Source organism: Melanaphis sacchari, unplaced genomic scaffold, assembly GCF_002803265.2.
Source record: "Melanaphis sacchari strain LSU unplaced genomic scaffold, SCAv2.0 Contig41_pilon_pilon, whole genome shotgun sequence".
NCBI classification, from domain to species: Eukaryota; Metazoa; Arthropoda; class Insecta; order Hemiptera; family Aphididae; genus Melanaphis; species Melanaphis sacchari.
In genome coordinates, this window is record NW_020271269.1 from 879690 (window position 1) to 906572 (window position 26883).

Consider the following 26883-nt stretch of genomic DNA (forward strand, 5'->3'; position numbering starts at 1 on the left):
GTTAATTAATTAATTATTAATTTACTAATAATGACCCTTTTTTCAGGAAAATCGCAATACATTTTTTTACTAGCGGCTTTTAATATTGTATAAATTAATCACTAAAATTCACGCTAAAATTTATAAAAATTTATTTTACTTCTATAAGATCTAATTACAAGCAACTGTGTATTAATAAAAAAAAACTTAGATTTAAATAAAAGTCTAAAATCGTCGATTGAATTTCACGATTATTTACTTAAAGCGAGGTATTCTAATAACAAAATTAAAAAATTACTTTTTGTTATAAAAGCTACAATACCTAGTTAAATACTAAAACATTTTTTCGGAATATTGTTTAATTTATTTGATACAAAAATCTACGAGTATATAATAATATACTACATCACAGAAAAAATATATTATTCTTTTTCTTCTCATATAAGGTACATATTCTATAAATAGTATCAAAATTATGAAATAGGTAAGCAGAAATATTATAAGACAATTTTCATAAGGTTCTATATATAGCTTTAATACTATTTAAAGTAAAAATGTTATTTATACATTGAACGGTTAATAAAAATGATCTATGTCCAAGTATTTAATACAATATGTAAATTGTAAAGATTTTAAACTCGCGTATTTAATAATTTTATGTTTTCGGGTATATACCCACTATTTTTTATTTAAAATGAATTTAATTTTGACTCACTGTATATATTTTAAAGTTTATTATCATCGCTTTTAACCTATACTAGTTTAGGTATTTATTTTGTTTTATGAAACTACACAGAAACATCAAAACGTTTATCTTCCTTATACTTAATTATTTTTAAAATACGAGTAATTTATCAATAATTTATATAAACGATAAGTGGCAGATAATTATTATTATAAAAGAAACTATTATATTTTGTGCGTTTTTATCGTTCAAAAGTAAATTAATATCAGAAAAACGGGTCTTCGATCCATAATGATGAGCCACGTCATTCTAACACAATCATTATCTATGGCTAGATAATAAAAGGAGACGATACTTTCAAGTAAAAAAGCTAAACTTTGAAATTGATGAAATTTAGAAGATCAGGTGAACCATTATTTTCCGTAAGGCAAACAGATGAAACTGTGCATTTCCGTCAGACGTCTGGTACGGAGAATACTAACTGAGAGATGAATAAAAAGTAGTGGTTTTGAGTTTAGGTATTTAATTTTGAGTAATACATTAGCAAATCAACACAAGGCATTAAAAACTTTATTTGTAAACGCTTAATTCTCTTTAATTCTACTTTACTCTTGTGTATTATAATATCACATACAAACAATGAGATTTTCTAGTGTTTTAGAATTTTTGAAACAAAGCATTATGGAGACTTAATATTTAGCTAATAAGCTCGAATTTGAAACAAACCGACTTTGTAAAACTATAGTTTTTTTTTTTTTTTTTAACTTCTAAATGAATCTATGATAATATAATGTATACGTATAGTCCATATTGATTCTGTAAATAATTGTATTATTGATGTAGTTTGTTAGGTATTTCCTATTGCGTAACTAAAAACGAAGCACCAGTAGGTAAAAACTATTGATGATTACATCTTTATTGAATGAACTGAATGATACTGTATTATTCAGGACTAGCCAGTAAAGTCAGTACGACCATTTTGTAATAATTGACAATAAATGTCGACTGTGACCATGTATGATTGAACAGTTTCAAGTCATCTGCAAACAACAGACAATGACAATAGTGGATAACACGCCTTTTAGTACTATTAATGAAAAGTTCAAAGGGTATTGGAGACCGTCCACTCATCCCCGGGGAACATTCAATGGAATATAACAATGCACATTTTTAATTAAATCGATGATGGTGTTTTCGTTGTAATTTTAAAAATAACAAGTTCTAGTGGTTCGATATTATTGGCGATTATTTATTTTAATATAACCTAAATATTATAATCTTCACTGTTTTTGGGCTAAGCGTGAAATAATTTTAAACAAGTATTTATTACGGCAGTATTCATATTTTATACAATTTACAGTTTATATTCGATTATGTTGTATTACTTATGGTTTCAAATTTGTATTAATTGTATTAATTTTTTTTCTTCAAGCCAATATATTAAAATTAAAATTTAATCGCATAATTTTTTTTTTTATTGCAGTAGTATTCATACAATATATTATCCGCCTTAAATTGGTGGTATAGATAAGCTCTGAATATTATAATTTATAACAAAACAATATGTTTATCACATTCATCTGCAGCACTCATATATTACAGTCATTTTTTTTGATAAAACGATAGTTTTGAATTAAAATTACAGTGATAACAATTAACTAAACTGGCTAAAGCAATAAAATATTTTAATTAGCCAATATTATAGTATGTAAATTTATTAAAATGCATATTGTAAATAATACCATTAAAATGGCAAAATAATCAATTATAATTTATTATTCTCTATTTTAAATAATTATACATGTTAATAAAAAAATACCATCACTTATATGTTTAAGGTAGAATTCAATATCCACAAACAATTTTAGTATTTAAATAATTTGAAATTCTGTATTATATTTATATAAATATTTATAATTTATTATGTATTAACAATAACTATTGATTGTTTTTAAATATTTCACTAAAAATATATATGACCCAATTATGTTTTTAATTTTGAGGAAAGCTTTCAATATATTAATTTAAAAATGGTGTGTTTATTTTTAAAAATCTATTCTTAGGCTTTTAAAATTTTAGAATCTTAATGGAGCAATAAATGTATCGGTTTTAGTTGTTTTTATAGTTATTTGAAGTACAAACAAAAATTGATAGTTTTCCTCTAACGATTTTAATTATTTTGTTATAATTTAAAAAATATTAATCCTTAAGTCTTGATACTTTTCTCCTTTTTTCCTTTATAAATATACATTCTGTATACAATGACATTTTGAAAATATTTAGAATAATTTTAAGCTATTATTATAACTTATTGATGTCGTTCAACGATGCGCGATATTAAGGTGTATAAAGTTCTTACGATAGGTCATACATAGAGTAATATTTTACGAAAAAATTCTTCAACCTAATGTCGTCCTTCTAAAAATAATATAAATATATATCATGATATATTCTTAGAAATAGAGGCTACTACGGTCTTAGCTCTTTATATATTTTGAAATCTACTATACATTAAAGTGTCTTCCTTGGTTTTATTATTTTGGACACACTGTTCAAAAACCCTCCAGTTTTTCTGTTTACCACTTATAAAGGTTGACAAAACCATTTTTAGCAACATCCATAAGCCTATCTATGTTTGACGAGAAATAATTTTGTTGTTTTACGATGATCGAGTAATAAAGATCTTCTAAAAAATATTATAAAACATATAAATATTAGATACAGTGATCTCTAAATTTAAATTGTATATTAAAAATGTTAAAATATTTTTATAAATACGTTTCATTTCGCAAGACAAATGTTATTTTGCTTATAACATTTAACGTATCTATAATATTCTTGTATAATAGTACATAAATCTAAAATATATTAAATTACATTTTAAAATTGAAAGATATAATCACATATATGTATGTACATTATAATATTTTGTTCATATTTTCAAGCAATGAAACATCCGCATTCTAATATAATAACCTAAAGCTTGTAATTTTGAATCTATGTATCGTAATTTAGATGCGTTACGTACTACGTGAAAGGTAAATATAACACATTTCGGCACATGCCATGTTATTACGTATAATAATATGGCATTAGATCGGAAAAAAGAGAGTAGAATCATATGCAATAATTCAATGCACGCTCGTGATACTTAATTCCATCTGGTTTCTTTAAAAATTCTAAATGATAAATTTAGATTTAAATTAAATAATTATGAATATAAACTGATCTGATATCGGTTAATCTTAATTAGTTAAATTTAATCAACCACTTATTGATTTTGATATTTTTCGCCTAAAATCAGTACACTGTAGAATTTAAATTTAAAAATTATTATGGTGAAATAATATCATCATAATAATTTAATATAAGACCATTTAAAACTATTCGTTTTACCGAAAAAAAAATTAATGGTTAGTTATTTGAAGAACATTTAGATAATTTATAATGGGTTTCGTAATAATTAGTTACTAGTTATTACCTTCGTTTTTCTAGTTTAATTATCGTGTGTCTTATTTCAGACATATTTTTGGATGTACATTTTTATTTTTTTGTTCAAACTTTTAAAAAATAATTTGATTTTCGAATAACAAGTTCAATCGTTATAATTATCTTGCAGTAATTACATCAAATTTTATCAAGGAACAATAATTAATAATTATAAAATGTATAGATTGTACGTATTATATATCATTAATATTTTTTTCCTGCTGTAATAATAGTACTATTATAATATAACCTATTAATTAATGTAAAATATATGTATATATATATATATATATATAATCTTATTACAATTTTACAAACGTGGACATTATTTTTGATCCAGAATATTAATTTAATGAAACGTACATAATATGCATAATAACGTTAGTTATTTTTTATTCACTAACTTTCGTTATCTTCACAAATTAGTTAAAATCAACATAAAATATATCATTATTTGAATATTACCTAAGGCAAATTATAAACATTTATGATTTATTTATATACTACCCCGTAAACGGTTTTATATGATTCCTTAATTATACTTGCATGAATTGAACTCTCAAGTAAATTGAATAAATATATACTTAAATATTTACAGAGAGTGGTTTTTTTTTTTTTTTTTTAATCAATTGTATTGAGTAAATGTAGTGTTTTAAAATATAAATAAATTGCGGTTGTCTTGTTTCTACTAAAGTGATTTATTTACCATAAACAATCATAAATTGTTCGAATATTAAAAACAAAATTATCTCAAATATCGAGTATAATATCGTGATTTGATGGCTTAAATAAAATATTTTGTTCAAAATAATAAATTATGGACTTGATAATATTATGAATATTTAATATCTTATGGGTTTTACATGCTGGACAATTTTTGTTTTACATTTCTATATGTTAAAATTAAATAAAAAAACAATGAACAGTATAAGATAAAATGTTGTAATAATATTTACCATTACAATGTATTTACAATCATACATACTTTTTATTATTTTTAAAAAATATGAACATAATATTTATTTTTATTTTGTATTTTAATAAAAGTTCAAACAACTTTAAACTTGATGTACATAATACGTTTAATTAATAAAATTATGAAATAATGTTTAAAAAATGTGCAACACTTGAACAGAATACAATTTTAGATTTAACAAATCATAGGTAAAAATAATAATATATTTTACTAATAGAATTATGCAAATGTTTTAGAAAAATACTTATCGATAAAGTAATTTCATTGAACGAAGAAAGTGGTTTCAAAACAACATTTAGATGATAAAAAAAAAAAAAAAAATTAAGGATTGATTTATTTTTAGTTAAATCCCAAAGGCTGTAATTAATTTTCTGATTGTATAATTATTAATCGTGTTTAAATAAATTCATCATTGGCGAATTTTGATCACGCTATAGTATAATATTATTACTATTATTATTATAGTGGTAGACGTGATTTATTAAGCGATAAACTACGTATGCAATTTAGATGGTCCGCTGGCAGTAAGTCCATAGAAAAGGGTTGTAATTAACTGTATATTACGTTTGTGTTAGCAAAATGTTTTCACGGCTGATAGACTTTGTGTCGATGAACAAAACAACACAGAATATCTCTAGTCACACTGTGTCGCTTAGTCTGCTTTACACAATCATTTTATTTCTCACTCTATTTCTATGTTTACTATGGTACATAATTTATTTAACACACAAAAGCCGATATATATTCACATAATATCGTAGTCAAAGAGTAGGTACCTTTTGATATGGTGAAGATAGGTTGACGTATAATAGGACTGATGGACAACTGAAAATTATGGAACCATAATATATATGACATATATTAGATGTATATATATATTTGTTCGTTAAAAAACGTTAAAAATAAAATAAAGTAAGCTTCCTAATGACCTTATTTGTATTTCATTTCGATGTATCATCTATAAATTAGTTTTATAAAAAGTGCAATTATCTTTATATTATAATAAAATAAATTTCTTGGTAAAAATCTGAATGAAATGCAAAGAATCGTCAATTTTACAAAGTAAAATGTTTTAAAATATGTTAAAAATAAACGATGTATAGATAAAAATTATCTTTATTACAGTATCAAAACAAGTTTATTTTAATCCAGTATCATATTAGTTATTTCAACCTATTACTCACTAATTCAAAAAAGTTACTCAATATCATATAGTAAGACGATACAAAAAATACATAAGGTATTTAGGTGCATAAAATATTTTATTATTTAATTTTACATTTAGAATAACAGATATTTGAGTGCTTATAGTGTCATTAAAATATAAACAATGTTTGTGAGTGCAACAGTTTTTTCTTTATTAAACAACTTTTTATGAGAATAAACTATTTAGTTGAATTCGTTTAAAATTTATTTCACTTTTAATTTAATTAAGCATACCTAGTTAATACTCGTACATAATTAATATTTTAATTCTTCAAATAACTAAAGAAAAAAAAAAACGTTAAAACAATTTCATATTTCAGATATTTGACAAAAGTTTTTGAAAAATTTAGAATTTATTAAAATTTAATTTATAAACTATAGGGGTATTTAAGAGTATAACATCTTAATCAAATAATTTAAAAACAAATACATTTGTCTTTCAAAGTAAGCGAAAAAGTAATTTAAATTATAATATTTATAATGATCACAATGTCATTGTGAGGCAGTAAAAACATAGAGGGTAAAAAAAAATGTCGATGACTTAATTTAACTAATTTTTAAATAATAATTATCACGATGAAACGTATTATTAATTATTATCTAAAAAATTGTAAAGTTAAATGGTCGTATTAAAATTAAAATTATAGTTATCTAAATGTTAGTGTTGTTATTTATTAAATTCTCTTAAATTTATTGAACAAGGAAAGTGACACTCAATCAAAGAGACATAAATCAACATCAAAAAAAAAAAAGTTGTACATATTACATAACCTGACTTTGCTTGTCTTGATGCAAGACAATGTAGCATTATTTATTTAATTTGAAAGCAATGATAAATCATCATTTAGTTGCTCAGTTACTACCTTGCTGTGTAAAATGTAGTGACTAAGTAGTAGCTCAATTTACATTAATGTTTCATCCTTTCTAAAGTTGCTTACTAGAAATTAAATTCTTAGCAAAGAACATTTTTACTTCTTATTATTTTATAAAATTCTACATAAATATTTTCAAACTATTTAATTTGAAGTCATAACAATTTGAAACAGAAATATCACTGGTTTTATAAAGAAAACTATGAGAGACATTAAAATCTAAATTCAAATTGTATATAATGTAATATAAATGTAGTTTCTATTGCATTATTGCAAAATCTATTGAAACTAACCCATGCATAGAACTCGTGTAATAGCAATATGCATATAATCAATATAATATACAATAGAAACTTGGGAATATTTATCACAAAAAAAATATTTTCAAGTCATAGTCATATTTATTTTAATGAGTATTTCGACAACTATGCCATAATAATACCATTTTCAACGTCTAGTGTTTACTTCAATATGTAAGTTCATTGAATACATAATATATACTATCTGTATTATACATAACACATTTAATAACATATAAATGCATTGTATAGATTGTATAATTTTAAATTGACACATCATGATGTAATTTATGTAATTATCAAATCTTCCTGAAGATATATACCTTGTATATATATTATTTATAATACAGTTGATGGATTTTTACAACATAAATATAAGTTTATGTTAACAAAACTTACTAAATGAATGACAATTTATAAAGTTATGTAAATTAATTCAACCCTGACTAAATTAATGTCAATAGTGTTATTAGTTTTATTAATTAAAGCGTTAAATTGGTAAATAATATTAATTATTCTTAATATTATTGAATTAATATGTAAAAAATTAATTCAGTTTTCAAATTTTATCATAAAAAAAACTCATTGATTTCTTGATAACAATCAGATTTGGGTAATATTCAATATTAAAAATACGATGATCATTAAATTTTATATTTAAAAAAATTCATATCCAAGTATGGTCAATCAAGTAATATTAACAACATACAAACAAAGCACATTGTTTGATAAAACATTAGCGATAAATGTGATAATAAGTACTTGTCTATAACTTCAATATAAACATTTAATGATGTTCAAAACACATTACACTATCCATTTCTTTCAAATCGAATTTTTATTTAAATATTTTTTAGAACCAAATTTCCTATTTTTATCTTAAATAAATATATATTTTTCTAACATATATCCAAATATGATATTAAAAAATGATAAATATAGTTAAATAAAATGTTCATATCATGTTGATTTTTGAAATTTGCGTAAAAACTATGTCATTAAATTTAAACCATTTAAACTGTTTGTACCACAAGCCAAATATTGGAGAGAAAACTATCACCATTCTTATAAATATCATAATAATATAACATATTGTATGATACACATTTATATTCAAAACAATTGATGTATTATAAAAAAAAATACTACTTGCTATCTATATCCTATACTACCTTATATCCTGCAAATTGCTGGCTATTCTTAAAATCACTAACTTAAAGAATTAATTTAATACGTATATGAAAATAATTTTTTTTTTTTTTTATATATCTATAAATATCCTATATAATATACTTCTTTTGTTTTATTTTTATTTTGTTAATATTGAGTATAATACAATTCATTAACATAGCGTGGATAAATGTTAGAATTTTATTAGAAAATTCATTTTTTATAAAAAATATATACATAATACTTATAAAATATAAAAATAAAAATCAATATTTAATATTAAAGATTATCTGCAACTGTAATCATAACATTTTTTAATCATATTCAATTAGTTTATTTGAATCTAAATTACAAGTCGATATAATTTATATTAATTTATAAAAAACCTTTGACAGCTACGACTATATTTTTAACAATTTGGTATGTCCTATCCCTAACCTACTTGGTTTACTTTCTATTTTACAGGATGTATATGCATATAACATTTTTGAAGATATATAACTATTTATCTGCTCCAATGTTTGCATTAACAGGTGTTTTAGAGTGGACATTTCTTACATTGTATATTTTAATGCATTTATTGATGATCTTAACCAAGATTTTCCACATTTAATTTTTTTTCTTTTTGCGGATGACATAAAGTTATTTAAGGGTATACAAATACTGCAGATTATGAAATATTATAAAATAACTTGAATAACATTACTAAATGATATTCCAATAATGACCGTGCCATTAACGTTTGTAAAATATCTAATACTATATCTTTCCGTGGATCCCGATCTGTAATTGATTTTCTTATTACAATAATTCTATCCTGATTATATCATTTGATTAAATTATAGACCTTGGAGTAATTTTCTCTTCTAATTTATTATTTTTTAATCATGTTGGTTATGTATACAAAAAAGCTTTAAAACCCTTAGATTTTTAATGCATATTATTCAAGATTTTATAATATAAATGCTTTGAATGCGTTATATTTTAAATTTTTTAGTTAAGTGTCTCGTTATTGAGTTTATATTATATTCTTTTTAGTATCTTCAGTACCCATTACAATTTATTAAACGATTAAACAAAATGTATAATTAATATTTAAGAATATTTTCGTTTCACTGTGCAAAATCTGTATCAATTAAATCGTTTGTAAATAGACAAAGCTAGTTTGATATTATCTCGTCTGTTTATAAATTATTGCATGGGTTAATTGACTCTCCAAATTTGTTATTTCAACTACCATTATTTGTTCTAACCATTAATTAAAGTCATATACAATCCATTTACTTCTAAAATAAATTTCTACGTTACTAATATTGAGTAGACAAACTTCTTGATCGCACTTTGTGCCATATTAATAATTTGTGTGATATTGATTATTTTTGTACTTTTTTTTTTCATTCACGCCCTTTATCTATTTAGTTTTAATGTTTTCCTATCCCTCTAGGCATTCAAAAAATATAAATACTGTTTTGACTAGCAATTTTGAGTAAATTTTAAAACAACACGAGTATATAAACTTTACCATAATATTATATTTTATGTATGTATTACATTAACAATTTTCAGAGTGATAAAAATCGAATAGTTAATTAAATTATGTTTTACACTTTAAAATACTAATATTTTTGATACGATGTAAACTATTTAAAGAACTTAAGAGTCGGTTGAATAAACATTTAAGTGTAATAGCTACTTATGGTTTTAAAATATATGTATATATACAACTCTCTATTCTGTCAATAAATCTAACATTTTGTGTACAATTTATTAACAATAATCGCATGAAATAATTGTTAAAATTAACTTTTCTGTTACAATCCTAATATTATTTTTAGAAATATGCATAAAAAGAGTCTAATTAATTGATATAGTATAATTAAGTATTATAAAATTTGATTTAATGATGTATTATTTTTGTAATGATATGCGATAAGTAATAGTCAAATAATATGTCAAGACTTAAGAGTATATACACATTCCTAATTTGTTTATTATATTGAGCATCAAATTTTTGAATTATTCTAATTAGACGCTGTGAAAATTATATTCTAATCAGTTGTAATTTTTGTATCAAATTAATTTTCCAATTATTTAAGTAAACCTTTATTTTAGTCCTTTATATTTGATCTATGGACGTAATTTAATTAATATCCGATGACTCTGTCGATAATTGATGAAATTGTTTCCAAGTAATATGATCACGAAATATGAACAATTTTGGAGATAAATATATTATAGTTTATAATTTATTAACTAAATTAGCGATAACATTAAATGTAATATTTAACCTAAACATTTAAACTTAATAATTTTGAATTAATTTAAGATTTTTTTAGTATCCAATAAAATTAAGTGATATTTCCCTCGTTATAAGTTACAATAAACTCGTAACCATGAAATAATTCAATCACTGGATAACTTAATATTTCTTGTAAAATAGACATTTATTTTATTTTGAAAATTTTAAATAAGACATTATGAGCTATAACCTTAATAAAATTTTATATTTTTTAGTATACTTATGTTAATAATATATATTATGAGGTATTAAATCAGACACTTGATATAATTCAGTTTTTAAGTTAAGTATTTATTCTGTATATTTCAACAAAATAAATTATAATGGTAAAACTAAAAATTATGCCTTTCTCTTTTTTCAACAATATTATGTAATATAGGTGTATAATAAAAATTATAAAGTATTCATTTATTTACACATCACATAATACTTAACAAAATACAGCGAAACCTCTAAATATTAGAGACATTCTCAGTCATCAATATTTTTCCGTTATTTATATATGGTGGAGGGGCAAATAATAAAATAAACAATATCTAAACATATCAAAAACATTATATACACAGGTATATCTAAATTATTTGTATGTTTGAATATACTTATTTAATATTATTTAAAACAAGATCAGTTACCGGATGAGATGGTCATTTCCTACGACGCATAAGATGATCTATAATAATATAATAATGTATAAAAATGAAAAATATTCATTGTAATAAAATATACTTAGATGAAAATTATCAAAATCTAGCCATAAAAGTATTCATTATTTAGAGGTATCAGTGTAGGGAGGTTTCGCTGTATATATTTAATTTTAATTTTTGATAAATCATCTATTTAATGCACTGTATTGTGGGGTTATTGGACATTTGTCTATGCTGTGATAAATACATTCGCGTCAAAGTCCATATCCAAACTCATCATCCGTCGATGTCTATCATCGAATACATATTGAATCGGCTACAATATAAGACAAATGTTATAGTAATAATAACGAGCACACAACGTATACCTATACTAAAAACCAATATATACAACGATACTGGATTATTTGACATAGGATTACTTATTTGATACTCCAAACGTACCCGAAACACCCAAATTTTAACGAAATATTATAAAAAACATATATATTCTTTATTAATAAAGTTTAAATATTGAAAAAAAGTATGGAACCGTACATTTCTACGAAACGACCAACGAATAATATCGGTGATTTTGTGCATCCTACATGTCGACCGCCATATAATTCTAAGAAAAGTCAGCATATCCGAGCGAATTTTGATCAGTAGAGTCATTTTACCACTTATCAATACAACGTATTATATAATATAAACTAATGAATGACAAAACAAAAACTTTGTAAGATCGAGATTATCAGATTAAAATATGATATCATGCCCACAGACGCAAACAATGGAAATCAAAATAAAGTAAAAACGCTACGATCAAGAATAGGTCGATGAAAACGACACTGATAAAACAGCTACAATAACATTCACGTAGAGACTAAGTATACGTCTTCACCGATGTGACATTAATAGAATTAAATATATTCGACTTGTAAGTAACGCGATGCCGACTTTTAAATACATGGAACATGATACGATTCGTTGTAGTGGAAGCCCAACTCGACCGACAAGAAAACATCGTGGTTATCCTTAGATACACCATAGACAATTTTATTATTATGGTCAGGCCATGCGTGTTTAAGTTCTCGCAAGTTTTTTTTGCGATAAAGATATACAGCCTTTTTTTTTTTTTTAACGCCCATCCAAAACTTTTAATGTGTGATTCTTTCTATAAATCCATCGTTTTCTAGAAAAGTCACAATATATTATATTAAACATATTAAGGATTTATTATTATGCGTGATAACGCAATCGTAATTTCGAATTATTCATAATAACCTAATAAGATATACAGATCGTGTATGTTAGATATACCACGTTATTACATTTGTGTGGCAGACAGTGGTATAATATTAATAGATATTGTGTAAATTCGGAGGAGTAAAATACAGGCAAAAGCAAATTATAGTTCATGGTTATATTATGGCGTTATAGTCTTTTGGTAACAGTTAATGTATTTCGCATAGAATGATATCCTTTGATAATGTAGCATCAATCAAGATGTATACGTGCATTTTTTATGCATATAGTTATTATAAAATAATTCAATATTTCACGTTTTAATATTATTATTCAAAAATTTTATAAAAAAAAATAACTCTCTTGCATATATGTTATTGATCTGTGGCATAATTCATTTTAAAATTGAAAATTTGTATATACTTAGAATTTTTTTAATGTGTTTCGATTTGGAAAATTACTTTTTAGTGTGTTTTATCCAATAAAATAATATTCCTAAGTGTTGTTGTGAAAAAATAGAGATTTCTTTCTAAACGTGATTAAATGTTTTAATTATATAAACAGTATACACACATATTATATGTGTTTTTTCAAACAGATATCAGTATATATGTCTACGCGATACATCAGTATAATAATACATAGTGTATAATGTATAATGTATATGGATAAAATATATTTAAAATAATTGCATCTGTTTGATGGAAGTTTTGTAACAGTAGATTATTCTTTCACTAGTTAAATGTCACGAGATTACGTATATGATCGTTTGTTTTATAATGTATATGAGTTAAAAACCTAGAGAGGATGTCGAGTCAACATTGCCAAACGGCTGGGCGGTGGTCGGCAAATCGATAACATCGCACAATACCACGGTAATGATTAATGAAGAGCGGCTTACCGACTATAAAAAGCGACTCTACGACCACGTCGCTGACCATGGACGGTTTGTCCGTGTTGACGAAACTGGCGTTGTATGGTACCACGATCGCAACGTAAAACGTAGCTATCAATATCAGCCAATCCCAGCAAGTTTTGAAAACCCCGTAATGCGATAATACCCATCGGGATTTTTTCAGGGCTGACGTTTTGTATTCCGGTAGCGGTGCAGATGAGCCCTGCAGCAATGTCTGTGGATAAAAATAAAAAACAATAGAATAATATAAAATAAATACGACAAGCATATTACACGATAATTCACATAACTTTTCAGGTTATGGGTGTTAGATTTTTGCAAGGACCGCGTGCCTATGCAGGTGGTGGATATGATGTTTATTGTTGTTATAGTATATCTGTGTGTAAAATTACACATTTAGATTTGAGCAATCCAGTCATTGATAAAGGGTATACGGTGGTAAAAGATGTGTATGCCATAGTGAAAAGTGTCGTCACCTTTTGAATGAGAGAGCTAAAGCCATTTTTAAAAAATACCGCAAGTTCGTCTACTTAATTCCCATTGCGTACAAGTATGATAGCATAGAAAGTGAACGTCTCGGAAAAAAAACGGTATTTTAAATTTCTTTTTTTAAATGTATGTAAAATGGTATCATCATCTTTGAATAACGATTCCGACTAGGAATACCCTTTTGTATTGGGTTTCCAGGTTTTTTACACAAATACGAATAGTTTACGATAATATAAAATATTCGATATAATCTTAAGTGATTATAAAATTGACAACATACATGTAAGGTTTTATTTATATCAATGATAACGCAATATTAACACTTTCACTAAACTTTATATTCTTGGAAATTTCTTATACATAATATATTGAATTGGTTCCAAACGTCAATATTAATACTTTGGTAGATTGCAATTATATCTTATTTACCGAAATTTTCATCAAAATTCCTGAAAATTTCACTAACAATAAGCTTTTTTTATTTCTAAAAAAAAAAAAAAATTATTTTTTACTTTTTGGCTTTTATAAATAATAATAAAAAAACAGTTTATTTTACCTAAATCACTTGAGAATGATTTGAAATAAAGAAGACATAACACGTATAATTATATTTGTTGCTAGTGAATTTCATAAAATTGCTGTTACACTCAGCTCTGACATAATGACCTTTATAATGAAATAGGTATGGGAATACAATTAAAAATATGTTTCTATAGGTCTGAAATTTAATGCGAATAAATTGAAAACGTGACGCAATTTTAAAAACATAATGCCAGGTGAATTTGCACAACGTATTTCGAAGATGTTGCTAAGAAACATATGCGATGCGTTGTGCGCGCGTCAGAGGAAATTAAACTATGATACCAGGACAAAAGTCAAACGTCAAAATGAATAATATCAGTAGATCAGTTGATCCCTAAACATCTGAATAGTATTAATGGTAATTCTACAAGAATAACCATGTAGGAAATGGAATAGGTTTCTGGTCATGAAGATATTTCTTCAGCTCAAAGGTGAAATCGTTATATTTATCATCTACTTATATCTATATCCATATTTTCTTAAAATTTAAGAAAAAAATTTTGCAAACTATAAGGTTTTCATATGACAGTTTGCTAAAATTGTGAAAAAACCAATATTCGTTTTTATAAATTTATGAAGGATAACAATTTGTTGCTCCAGTTTAATGGTTAGTAAAATTACCTGTACAATTATAAAAATAATATTGGTTTAAAAACTATCAAACTTATTCGAGTCAATAGAGAACAATTTATACGTTATAATACCACTATAATTTAACAATCCACATTGAATAAAATGCATGACAATGTTTTATTTAATATTTTAATATCTAAAATAATTGATATATCTATCTACATTACACCTTGTACTTATGTGTTGGACATTGTATTCGAATAAAAATAAATATATTTATAAATCATCAAAAGTGCTTTCCTCTAATATTATTTTTCATAATGCAATGAATTCACTGAGATATATTAAATACTTAAGTATTCGATTTATTTTTGTACATATTTTATTATAATATAATAATAATAGGTTTAAATTTACATTTTTTTTTAATTAGATTTATTTGAAAATTATACAACATGGTATCATATGAATAAAATAATCAAGAGTATGTTGAAATGATAAATAATAAATATTAATATAATGCTAAATTATTTAAAAACAAGGCAGGTTTTACTAAAAAAAATTTACTTTTATTTAATAACATTTTGAAAATAGATATTTACTAATTTTGATATTTAAAAAAAAAATATATTTTTTTTCATAAACTATAATATTATACAGAAACAATTTAAACAAATAAATAATTTTTTGATTTTTTTTTTTTTAACACACAAATACTTACACATTTATAGATGATAATAATATTTTATCAAATGATAATTAAAGAATAATAAAACGTATGTATTTTACCGAGACAACATTATTTTAATCATGTTTGTATAAGTATTTGTGTTGTATAATTATTATGTATGTATAATTATTATCAAAGTAATAATAAATAAAGCTACCTAACTGAAACCTAGTGATAAATAATACAAAAATTAACTTTGATTTATCGCGGGGCAGTAATCAAATTTTGAGTAGGCAGATCATAACGCTTTTATCGTATTAAAATTGGTTTTCAGTTATTAAAATATTTAATGGTTTTCGAATTTATACGCGCACGTGTCTACTTAACACCAATGCAAAATTGTTATGTATTTATCAAATAAGAAAACCGAGAGCAGTGTACTAATTTTTGAATTATATTCATTTAATTTTTCAATTTATTTGGAACTGCAAAGTTCAATCACAATTGATTTATTAATAAATTGAAATGTGAAAAATGTCTCCGTTATAATGGAGCTTTTTGTTCATGCCAAAGTTAATTTAACTACATAATGGTATATCATATCGTAGGATATAGAGTAATATTAATAATATTATTATGATATTGTCTTAAATATTTCAATAGCAAAATTACGATCGCACAGTTTACTTTTCTGATCGGTTTAAATAAAAAAAAAAAACACACAAGCTATAATAGTGTCTAAAATACATAATTTGGTATGGTATTTATGCTAAAATCTGCTGCCAGAGTATATCATGCATCACTTGATGTAGCTTAACGTATTAGCTGATATTTATATTTTACTGTAATAAAAACTTCCCAACTTTCGACTTTTTTGAGCAATGTCTTTTCGTCAACATTACTGGTAAAAACTATTAGTATTTTGTTAACACAATGGTGTAATATATTCTTTACCAATTATATAATTTGACAAATGTGAAAATTATATTCCGAAGGCTAATAGATAACAACCATAATGCGAATCACCTAAAACGCTTACCTTTATTTTTTCTTTAGTAATTAATTAATTAAAATTAAGACTTTTTAATTATTTTTGTACCATGTAATGAATTTTCAATTTTTCAGATTTTTTATACCATTTAAATAGTGTCCTGTAACGATGTAAACATTTTTCTTTCAAGTGATAACGAACCTGTTTTATTATTACATGATATTTTAGGTTTCATACTTTATAATTCTAAATAAATATTTTAACGAGTAGTTACTGAATCTTCAGAATATTTATACAAAAACTGATATTCCTTTAGGCGGTTTTAAAAATATATGAGTTAGATTTAATATTAAATCAAGTTTTTATCATATTCGGGAAATATTATAAGATAATAAAATATTGATTAACTCATTCTAATTTCTGTAATTTTTCAAATAATTTCCAAACTTTTTACCATCGACCAATTATAACCCTTAGTATATAAAGTTAAATAACTCAAAACTTATACGTTAATATTTAGATTTAAATAAATCAACATTTTCAAAAAAAAACTATTTACTCAGCAATTTACAGGAAAAATAATTAAATTATCATTTGGAAAAACAAATAATATTTGGTATCGCTACAGGAGTCTTCTTAAAAAAAAAAAAAAAAAAACTGAATAATTGAAAATATGGTGCTTAAGTATGCTAAAAATTCCAAAAAACAGAGTTAGAATAAGCTCGTTATTAAAATAAAATATGAGAGATGAGCGTGCTTGAATAATTACCTTATATATTATTCTAGCAAAAAACTACTTCATAAAAATAATTATTATTTTATTTTTTTAGTGTAGTTAATAATTTTGGATACTTAATAGCCCAATAAACACTATGAGATATTTTATGACGTTAATATAATGTGACGAACAATGGTGTTCGAGACAATATAACTTATTATTATTTATGCATATAAGTACGTATTAATTTTTTTTTTTTTTACAATTGACTATTGTTTTAAATTGAACTTAATAATTATATTCACATGGTTCACTAAATTTAGAAGCATGCAGACACAAACAATTAATTAAGTAAAAATTATAGTCAGAGAAGTTTGTGACAAGACCGATAAATTATTTATTGGTAAACTAATTAAAATGTACATAGAAATTCAAATGAAAAATATTTTTAAAGACTGATACGATTAGATTTTTGTTAAAAGGAGTAGTTGTTGATAGTTTAAGAAGGTAAAAATGTAGAAACCTAACGTTTTTTATTATATTTTTAAACTAAAAGAATAAAAAAATATGTGCTATACTCGTATATGTATTTATTTGTTATAAATTATTATTTAGATTTGATGTCCAATGAAATCATAATTACTTTTATTTTAGTAACTAATCATTAGGTTTCAAATCATTTAATATTAGATTTGACAAGAAATTAGGTATTTCGAATAATATACCATGATACAAATGTTTTCTTACAAGTTTAGGATGAGGACCAAATTGAATAATTATTAAAGTTGTCTTGAAATACAATATTAATCACAACTGTACTGACATATAAACAAAGGAAATTATACATAGAATTCCTACATTAAACATATTGAGTCGAGTATTTCACCAAATACAATTTACTTTTTTTAGAGTTAACGCACAATGATAACATTCTTAAGAGACTCGAGTACCTGAATACGTTTACTAATTTTAACCTTTGATGTGAATATTATAATAATTTAAATAAACGGAGAAGATACAAGAGGCGCTTATAGTGAGATTACATAAAACAAATGATCGGTCACTAACTAGTTATGTTGACCAATGATATAATTTTCAAATCGATATCGTTTAGTTTTTCTCGATACGTATTGCGATATATCCATGTAAAATACTAAAATATTTATATTTTATGCTATTGACATTAAACAATACATTTTTATAGGTAATATTAAATGAATTCATCATTATAGATTTTTACTGTTGTTTCACTTTCTAAAATTACGTAATAAAAAAAATAAAAAATATCAAATAACTATTAATTATTGAACTTAATCAAATTATTAAATAATATTACTATAAACTATTATCTTATTACTAGAAGTAATGCCCAAAAATGAAGTTTAATATTTATAATACCACCAAGCATCTAGTAGCTATTAGATAATAAAATTCATAAATAATATTAATGATATTAAATAATAATACGTTATATACTATTATACTAATAGCTAATACTTATATAATATATAGTGAAAAGATTGGATTTTAACGATATTGCTTTAAATCGATAATATTCAATTCGATATAGTAGGCAAACACTACCAAGTAGCTAACACTGACTCTAATTTACATTAAAGGGAAGTTGATAAATTTATATTAAAATCTGTAAATTTTATTTCCGTAGATTTTACAACGAATATTGCTTTGTAAATTACATCATATGAAGTTCTTATAAAATAAGAGTAAATTTAGAACAAGCGGAAATTAAAATATGTTTAATATCTTTAAAAGTAGTTGATTGGAATGGTTTATTGCCGAACAATTGATAAATAAACTAAGTAATGGTATAGAAGTATTTCGTGATTCCGATACCATAGCTCTATTTGCAAATATTATTCACCATAACCTATTATTAGATGCTGTTTTTTATCATGTAGATTTTTAATTATTTAACAAAACTTAGATGGAAGTCATTTGCAACAATTTTATGCACTTAAAAATATTTTTTTTTTTTTTTTTACTAGTAAAAACAATATTAAGCTGCTTCGATGAGTTCAGAATGATATCAACGTATTATTAAACTATTAATTATACATTAATATTACCTAAAATAGTATACAAAATAACAGGTCATTTTTTTTTTTTTTATTCATAATAATTTAAATTTTTTGTAATATAAAATATAATATATATAATTGATTAATAATTTGTTATGAGAATACGTATAGTAATATTACAACTATACAATTATATTGTAACAACTGAGTCAAAAATATGTATATTCTGTTCGTGACATACCTATTTAAAAAAAAATTACTTTATAGAGCTATGACATAAATAACTATATAAATAAATAAACAAAACTATAGCACATAGATTTTATATAGATAATAAATACTAACACTTTTTATATCAATATAGTAATAATTAGATTTCAACGCAATATATATTTTTGATTTGTATGGCAAGCTATTAAGTGGTCGTATTATATTAATAATTATTATTACTTTAGGTCTATAGTTATCACAGTTGTATAAATACCAAAAGAGGTTTGAAAAATATGTACATTTATATTCTAAATACGACTTTTTTATTATATATTAAAAATTATGCACGATTATTTATAACAGAAAAATACAATTTATTTTACTTCCCTCCATTTAATATAGCTTACCATGTACTTAGTTTTTACTGTTGCGATGTTAAATATAAGTTATGGTAAACAATTACAAGCTAAATGGGATGTAATGAGATATGACACACACACACACACCACAACTTTACAATAATATAAGCTCATCAATACTTTTGATACTTTAATAATTATAAATTTTTAATAATATTTTCTTTGATCTTGTGTACCTCAAATAAATTATTATTATTATAGTTAAACTAAAAATACTTACTCAATATCAATGATGTTTAATAATTTAAATAATCCATCAAACATTAAATATTATTCTTTTCTCCAAAATGCTTGTGATTTTTTTTTAATCTTTCATTAACTTTTTTTTTTAATTACTCACATTCGTTACTAAAAAAATTTAATTTCAACTGAGAATTAAAAATATTAAAAAAATGCTGTAAATAATGTAGTACTTACTATTTTGCAAACATAATGATTTTATAGAACCTAATTTTAAGCTCCAAAAATAAAAGATGTATTATATTTAAATATTAAATAATATAAATGTTTACGACTTTAGTTTCAGGATCATATACCTATACAAATTAATTTATTGATGTTATAAAAGAATTTATATTTTATAAGCTATGTATAAACTCATTAAAAAAAAAAAAAAAAATATATAAAAATACATTTTAATTTATCATTTTATGTGAATATATGAAATATTGACACGAGTAAATGAAAATAAACTAATCACTTTCAGATTTCTTCTCATACATTTATATTATCAATATAATTATTATATAATTTACATTTAATCACGACGTGTTTCACATACCGTTCTCTACTAGACAATTCGGAGTATTTTTTAAATAATTTTATGCATGAGAATATTATGCAATTTATGTATATTTATATGGAAAGTATGCTATTAACTAGTTTAAAAATAATGATCGACTGTAATTATTAATAATGTATAACATTATTATAAATAATAAAGTACAAAAAACCAACTATAGCTGATTGTTTAATGAAATTTAGGCATGAATCGATGTAGTGTAATAAATATTTAACCCAAATATTATTTATAAATTTTAAATAAATTATCATAGTTATGATACAAGTTAAATAGTACATGGTAGTATAGTAGTGCAAGTTTATACACAAATAAGCAACACTGTTTACAAATCAGCATAGCGATATAACAGTTATTTCCATATCTATATCATAATATTATATAATAGCATATCAACAGTACAATATATCTAATGGTTTTATATTAATGGTCAACTTAGGTTTTATGACAAGGATGAGTATTCCTGACATAACATATTACGGTATATTTTAGTATTTTATAAATGAATAATAGCTTTTAATGATTGTTTCGTATTGTTTATTAAAAAATAAAAATAGGTAGAATAATGAAAAGAAATTGAGAAACATATATTGTTAAGTTTTAATAAAACGATATTCAAATTATTTAATATTTATTTGTATTTTAATGTGAAGTTAACTTATTTAATAAAATCTATCTGTTTTTTAATATACTATGATTTATTACAGATAAATAATAGTCATATTAATATTAATGTTATGCAAACAAATGATTAAACGTATTTTGATCCATATCACTGATATCATTAGATAAGACGCAATATTTATTAATTTATAACATTTAATACAATATAATATTATATTATTTAGACCTACATAATATTTAATTTATATAGTATTATAATGGTTTATAGATAATTTTTGTTTTGGTAAAAACAATACACTAAAACGCTACATCCAGTCATAAACAGTCATTACAATATACTTTTCAAGATTTATATAATATTATTTTAACTTGTAAAAATAATTTACGGCGCAACGTTTAGGCGATAAAGGTACCTTACTGCAAACAAAAAAATATTTGTATTTGATTGAAAGTTGATTTGATACGACGAATTAATAGTTAGGGAAATTTAAATTTAAATAACTCGAAAGAATGTCATTTGAAATAATATTTGTTCGAAATTTCTACTATTATTCCATAACAGAAATAAATTTAAAATCAATGAATAACGACATAGAATACGTATATAAACAGAATATTAATTATAATATAACATAGAATGCAATTTCAAAGTCCAAATGACGGAATTTTAACAACGCAAAATATCACGTGAATCCAGAATGTTTTTGATTTTTATAATAGATCCATATTGAACACATGAAATGCATACAATACCTAAGATAATATTTTTTTATTTTAATAGTTCAACCAAACACACATGTTATTGTTTGCAGATAATATCAGCGTTAATATTTTTTTTAAATATTGTATTGTAGTAATAGTAACTTCATAAAAATAAAATTAATTTTCAAAGTTAAACAGTAAACCAAACCGGTAAACTATTAGTAAACTATTAAAATAGAGATGGTATTTTTATAAATACATGTAAATATATAAAAGACATTTATTTTTTCGTAATTATAATATGCAAACGATAATAGATGTATTTTGTTAAAAAAATAAATTGTTTTCAATTAAACTAAATCAATTTTAAACGTATAAATTGGATAAAAAATATTTTTGGAAACCATTGAGTATTAAGGTGGCTGTGAATTGACTGGCAAACATTATAGATAACGATGAAGTTACCGTTTTGGGAATTCTTGTCACTTCACTCGTATTGATTCAAAATGGCAATGGACAATTTATTATTGTACGCCTATGACATTTTAACACTTCACATAATTATTAAATCTTGAATTTGGCATACAACTCGAAACAAAGATAAATAAAATATGAAATTGAAAACGTTTATGGTTATTTTATGGTTTGTCTTTTTCAGTTTTTAAAATAACAGTAAATAATTTTCCGATTGTAAGTTTTGACATTGTCAAAGTATCTACTATAACGTATTTCAATATTTTGATTGATTATTTACGTACTAAACAACTACATCAAACATGACCAATACAAATTCACTAGTTTTTTTATTTCGTATATTTAAAAGTTTAAAATGCATACTTTTTTTTTTAATATACCTATATTTAAATGATTAGAAAAGAAAAAAATGTATGAGGTACATACCATTAGATTTGTAAATAATTAATCGTTTTTTTTTGTTTTTTTTTATCAATGTTTAATGAAAAAAAAACTAAAATCATTTAAAATATACATTAAATATTAATTAAAATTATTTGTTTAAAATGTTTAAATAATTTGAAATCGTTTCTGTGTATTAAATATATAATATTAGCACTAATGAAATGTTTCAAAATACGATTTATTTGTTTTTAACAGAATAACAAAAATCATAAAAAACAAGAATGTGTCTTTATGCTTAACTTTTTGTTTACAGTAAGAACTAATTAAAAGAGCTCATATGTTATATTTTAATACGATTAAATATATGAAATTATTAATTATTTTAATCTATTAAATAATTTGCGAACTTTTTTGATTTTAACCACTTTATTTTAAATCGTATTTACTAATATGAGCAAATATTAAAAAAATATATGTTTTTATAGGAATAATATATGAGGAACTTTGAACAAAATAAACTTAAAAATAAATTTTTTTAATATATAGTTATATATTTAAAATAAGTGTATATTTAAAGAATGATAGAATCTGTAAAAACAAAATCTGTAGTTCGAAGAAATAAAATCAATTTTGTTAAAAACTGTTGCTCATTAAATTTATTGATGTTGAATATTCCCGTTTTATTTATATACATTTTTTTTTTTTTTTTTGCAATAATTTATATATTAAACGGTGTTGGTTATGTCTTACTTTTTAGTCAGTTTCTTCTCTTTCAATAATCTTTTTAGATCCAATTTTATTTTAAAAACCATGCTTGAAGTTGATTTTTATTATTCTGAAAAGTAATAATAGACACACAAAAACACACACAATCATTTTAAAATCTTTGTGATGTATTAATTTTATTGCACTGCTTAAAATCTGGAATTATTCTTCTATTATTGAGTACTCTAATCTAGTTCATTTATTATTCTATGCAATAATCTATTTATACATGAAATACAATTAGATTTAGGATATGCACAATCAATTATCTATATTCAAAGGCAATTGAATCAATCTACAGTCCTGATTTTCAATTGTGTTTGTTAATTATTATTACATAATATTTTCTGTATTAACTATGCATAACCTTAATTATGGCAATAATCATTTAACAATAGTTGCCCAACCTATTTTGACTTAAAAAAGTATATATTTCGTTGAGTTGTTTTAAATTAATGATATTGATAATTTAAATTATGTAATACACTAAAAAAATAGAAATAATACGACATCCAATCAATTAAAATAAACAATTAACTGTAGCACTGATTATTTTTTTCGAGAAAAAAAACAATTCGAAATTTCTAAATTATATTCTTACACTATCATTCATAACAGTTTTTATGTGAAGTAATGAATACATATATAAATGTTATATTACAACGTTGTATTTTTAAATCCTAAATTACCCATTTGAGTCACGTAAATAAAAGCACGTAAATGTATGGACAAAAAATGCGATTAGTCGCATGATAACTAATACTGATCTGCAATTGGAATTCTATTTATTTGATTTTATTTAAAACTGTTCATATCTTAAAAACTAATTTTGTTATCCATCAACATATTTTTTTTTTTTCATAATTTCAAGGAATTCCAATATTAATAATACCAAGTAAATAAAATTATGCAACAACCTGACAGATTTATTATACTAGAAGAATGGAATAAATGTTTAATGAACGTGAAAATTTAATTATCATAACAAAAAGTTCTTAATTTTACGTATATTTTTAAAAACAATACTTTACATAAGTACGTTTCTTTCAAATAAACTATTTGAAAATAATTTATTTTTTGACAACGACTACCTATTTAGGAAAATTGTTAAGTTTATCCAGGTGTAATATATTACTCAATATAAAACGAAGTCAAGATCATCTATATAGTCAAACAGATAACAACTATAAAAACACAAATAATAAATGTCTTCCAGTACCGCCATAAAAATTAATTTTCCTGTAAATTATTAATCGTTGTGAAAAGAAATATGTAATATAAGAACATTCATAGATACTTTTGACTATCAGCAATTGTTACATTTATTATGATATATTAGCAGAATTACGATTACGTACTGACCTTTTTCACTATTAAAATTGTGTATAATAATATGTTGTACCTACCAAATTTGGTGCAACGTTACCATTGTTTACAATCGTAAAAATATTTAGTTTTCTTTAGTTTTAATGTTAAAACAAAAAATAGTTCTAAGTATTCATCGAACGGTAAACCCTACATTTTTCAATCCACATATACGTTGATAATAAATTTTGTCATTGCAAAATATTGAAATAAATTTAGGCTGAAATGATCATTACAAATATCCACACTAAATAAAAAATATAATCAAAGATACTCCGACCAAAATTAAGAGAAAAATAAACTATTTACTACAATAATAAATTATAAATAACATAATAAAATACAATAAATTAATTGAACTTTTCTTCGGGACCCGATGGGATAGAATTATATGTTAAGCTTTTGATTAATAATTTTTACTATTAAAGTTTTTCATATAATGTGTATATTTTTTTTTTATAATACTGTACTATTGGGCTTTTTAATAGTTCTTATTATATTATAATATAGAATTAAATATTAATATTTTATTCCGATTAATATTTATCATCAACATTTTTACTGATCTTATTGACAGTTAATTTAATACGTTAATTAGAAAATACGAAGTATTAAAAAATATTACGAAAAATTGTTTTTGAAAATTAAAATTATAACCCTAAACAGTACTCGTTGGCAACGTTGCATTAATTTCCAAACGCAAGTTGGGTCAAGTAGAAATATAGCACGGAATCGTACAAACGTAATCAATCGTGCTACCAAAAGGGACAAACGCACGGAATCGTATATCATCGGATATATATTATATAAGATGGTTTCACAAAAACACACAAAACTCACGTTGTTCAGTTTCAGCTTGCCGGTTTTTGGTTTATCACTCTTATAATGGCCAGATAATTGGTAAAGTACGGCTCTGCTTCTTCTTCGTCCGTACGCGTTACTGGTGGGTTCTGGTTCTTCGGGTTCGGCTTCCTCTGTACAAACACAAAACACGTATCGGCGATGATAATGATATTAAATAATAATTGTAATTAGTGTCTTTATGAAACCACACGTTTTTATAAGCTATAAATCTATAAATAACATAATAATCGCATCAGTGGTTTCCAACCGGTGGTAGAAGGGAGAAGAATTCCCCTCGTTGGGGAGAATTTCGATATTGCACGGGAGAAATAATATATTGATGATGAAACAACGAGAATTTTGTTGTTACAATCAGTAATTTAATAGGTATTAAATTAGTTGGTTTATATTTTATTTTTAAAATTATGAAAAAAGAAATAAGTATCATTAACTGTAGAATATATATATATATAT

At 23.3% G+C, this 26883-nt stretch overlaps 1 protein-coding gene across 1 annotated transcript in view; it reads right to left on the minus strand.

Moving 5' to 3' along the window:
- Positions 1 to 26883, minus strand: part of LOC112597458 (potassium voltage-gated channel subfamily H member 8) — a 125131-nt gene that overhangs the window by 77367 nt on the left and 20881 nt on the right. Inside the window, exons 2-3 of the mRNA XM_025343517.1 lie at positions 26407 to 26540; positions 13748 to 13976 (exon numbers count right to left, since the gene is read on the minus strand). Coding sequence (XP_025199302.1) covers positions 13748 to 13976; positions 26407 to 26540 — 363 coding nt within the window. The remainder of the gene's footprint in view (positions 1 to 13747; positions 13977 to 26406; positions 26541 to 26883) is intronic.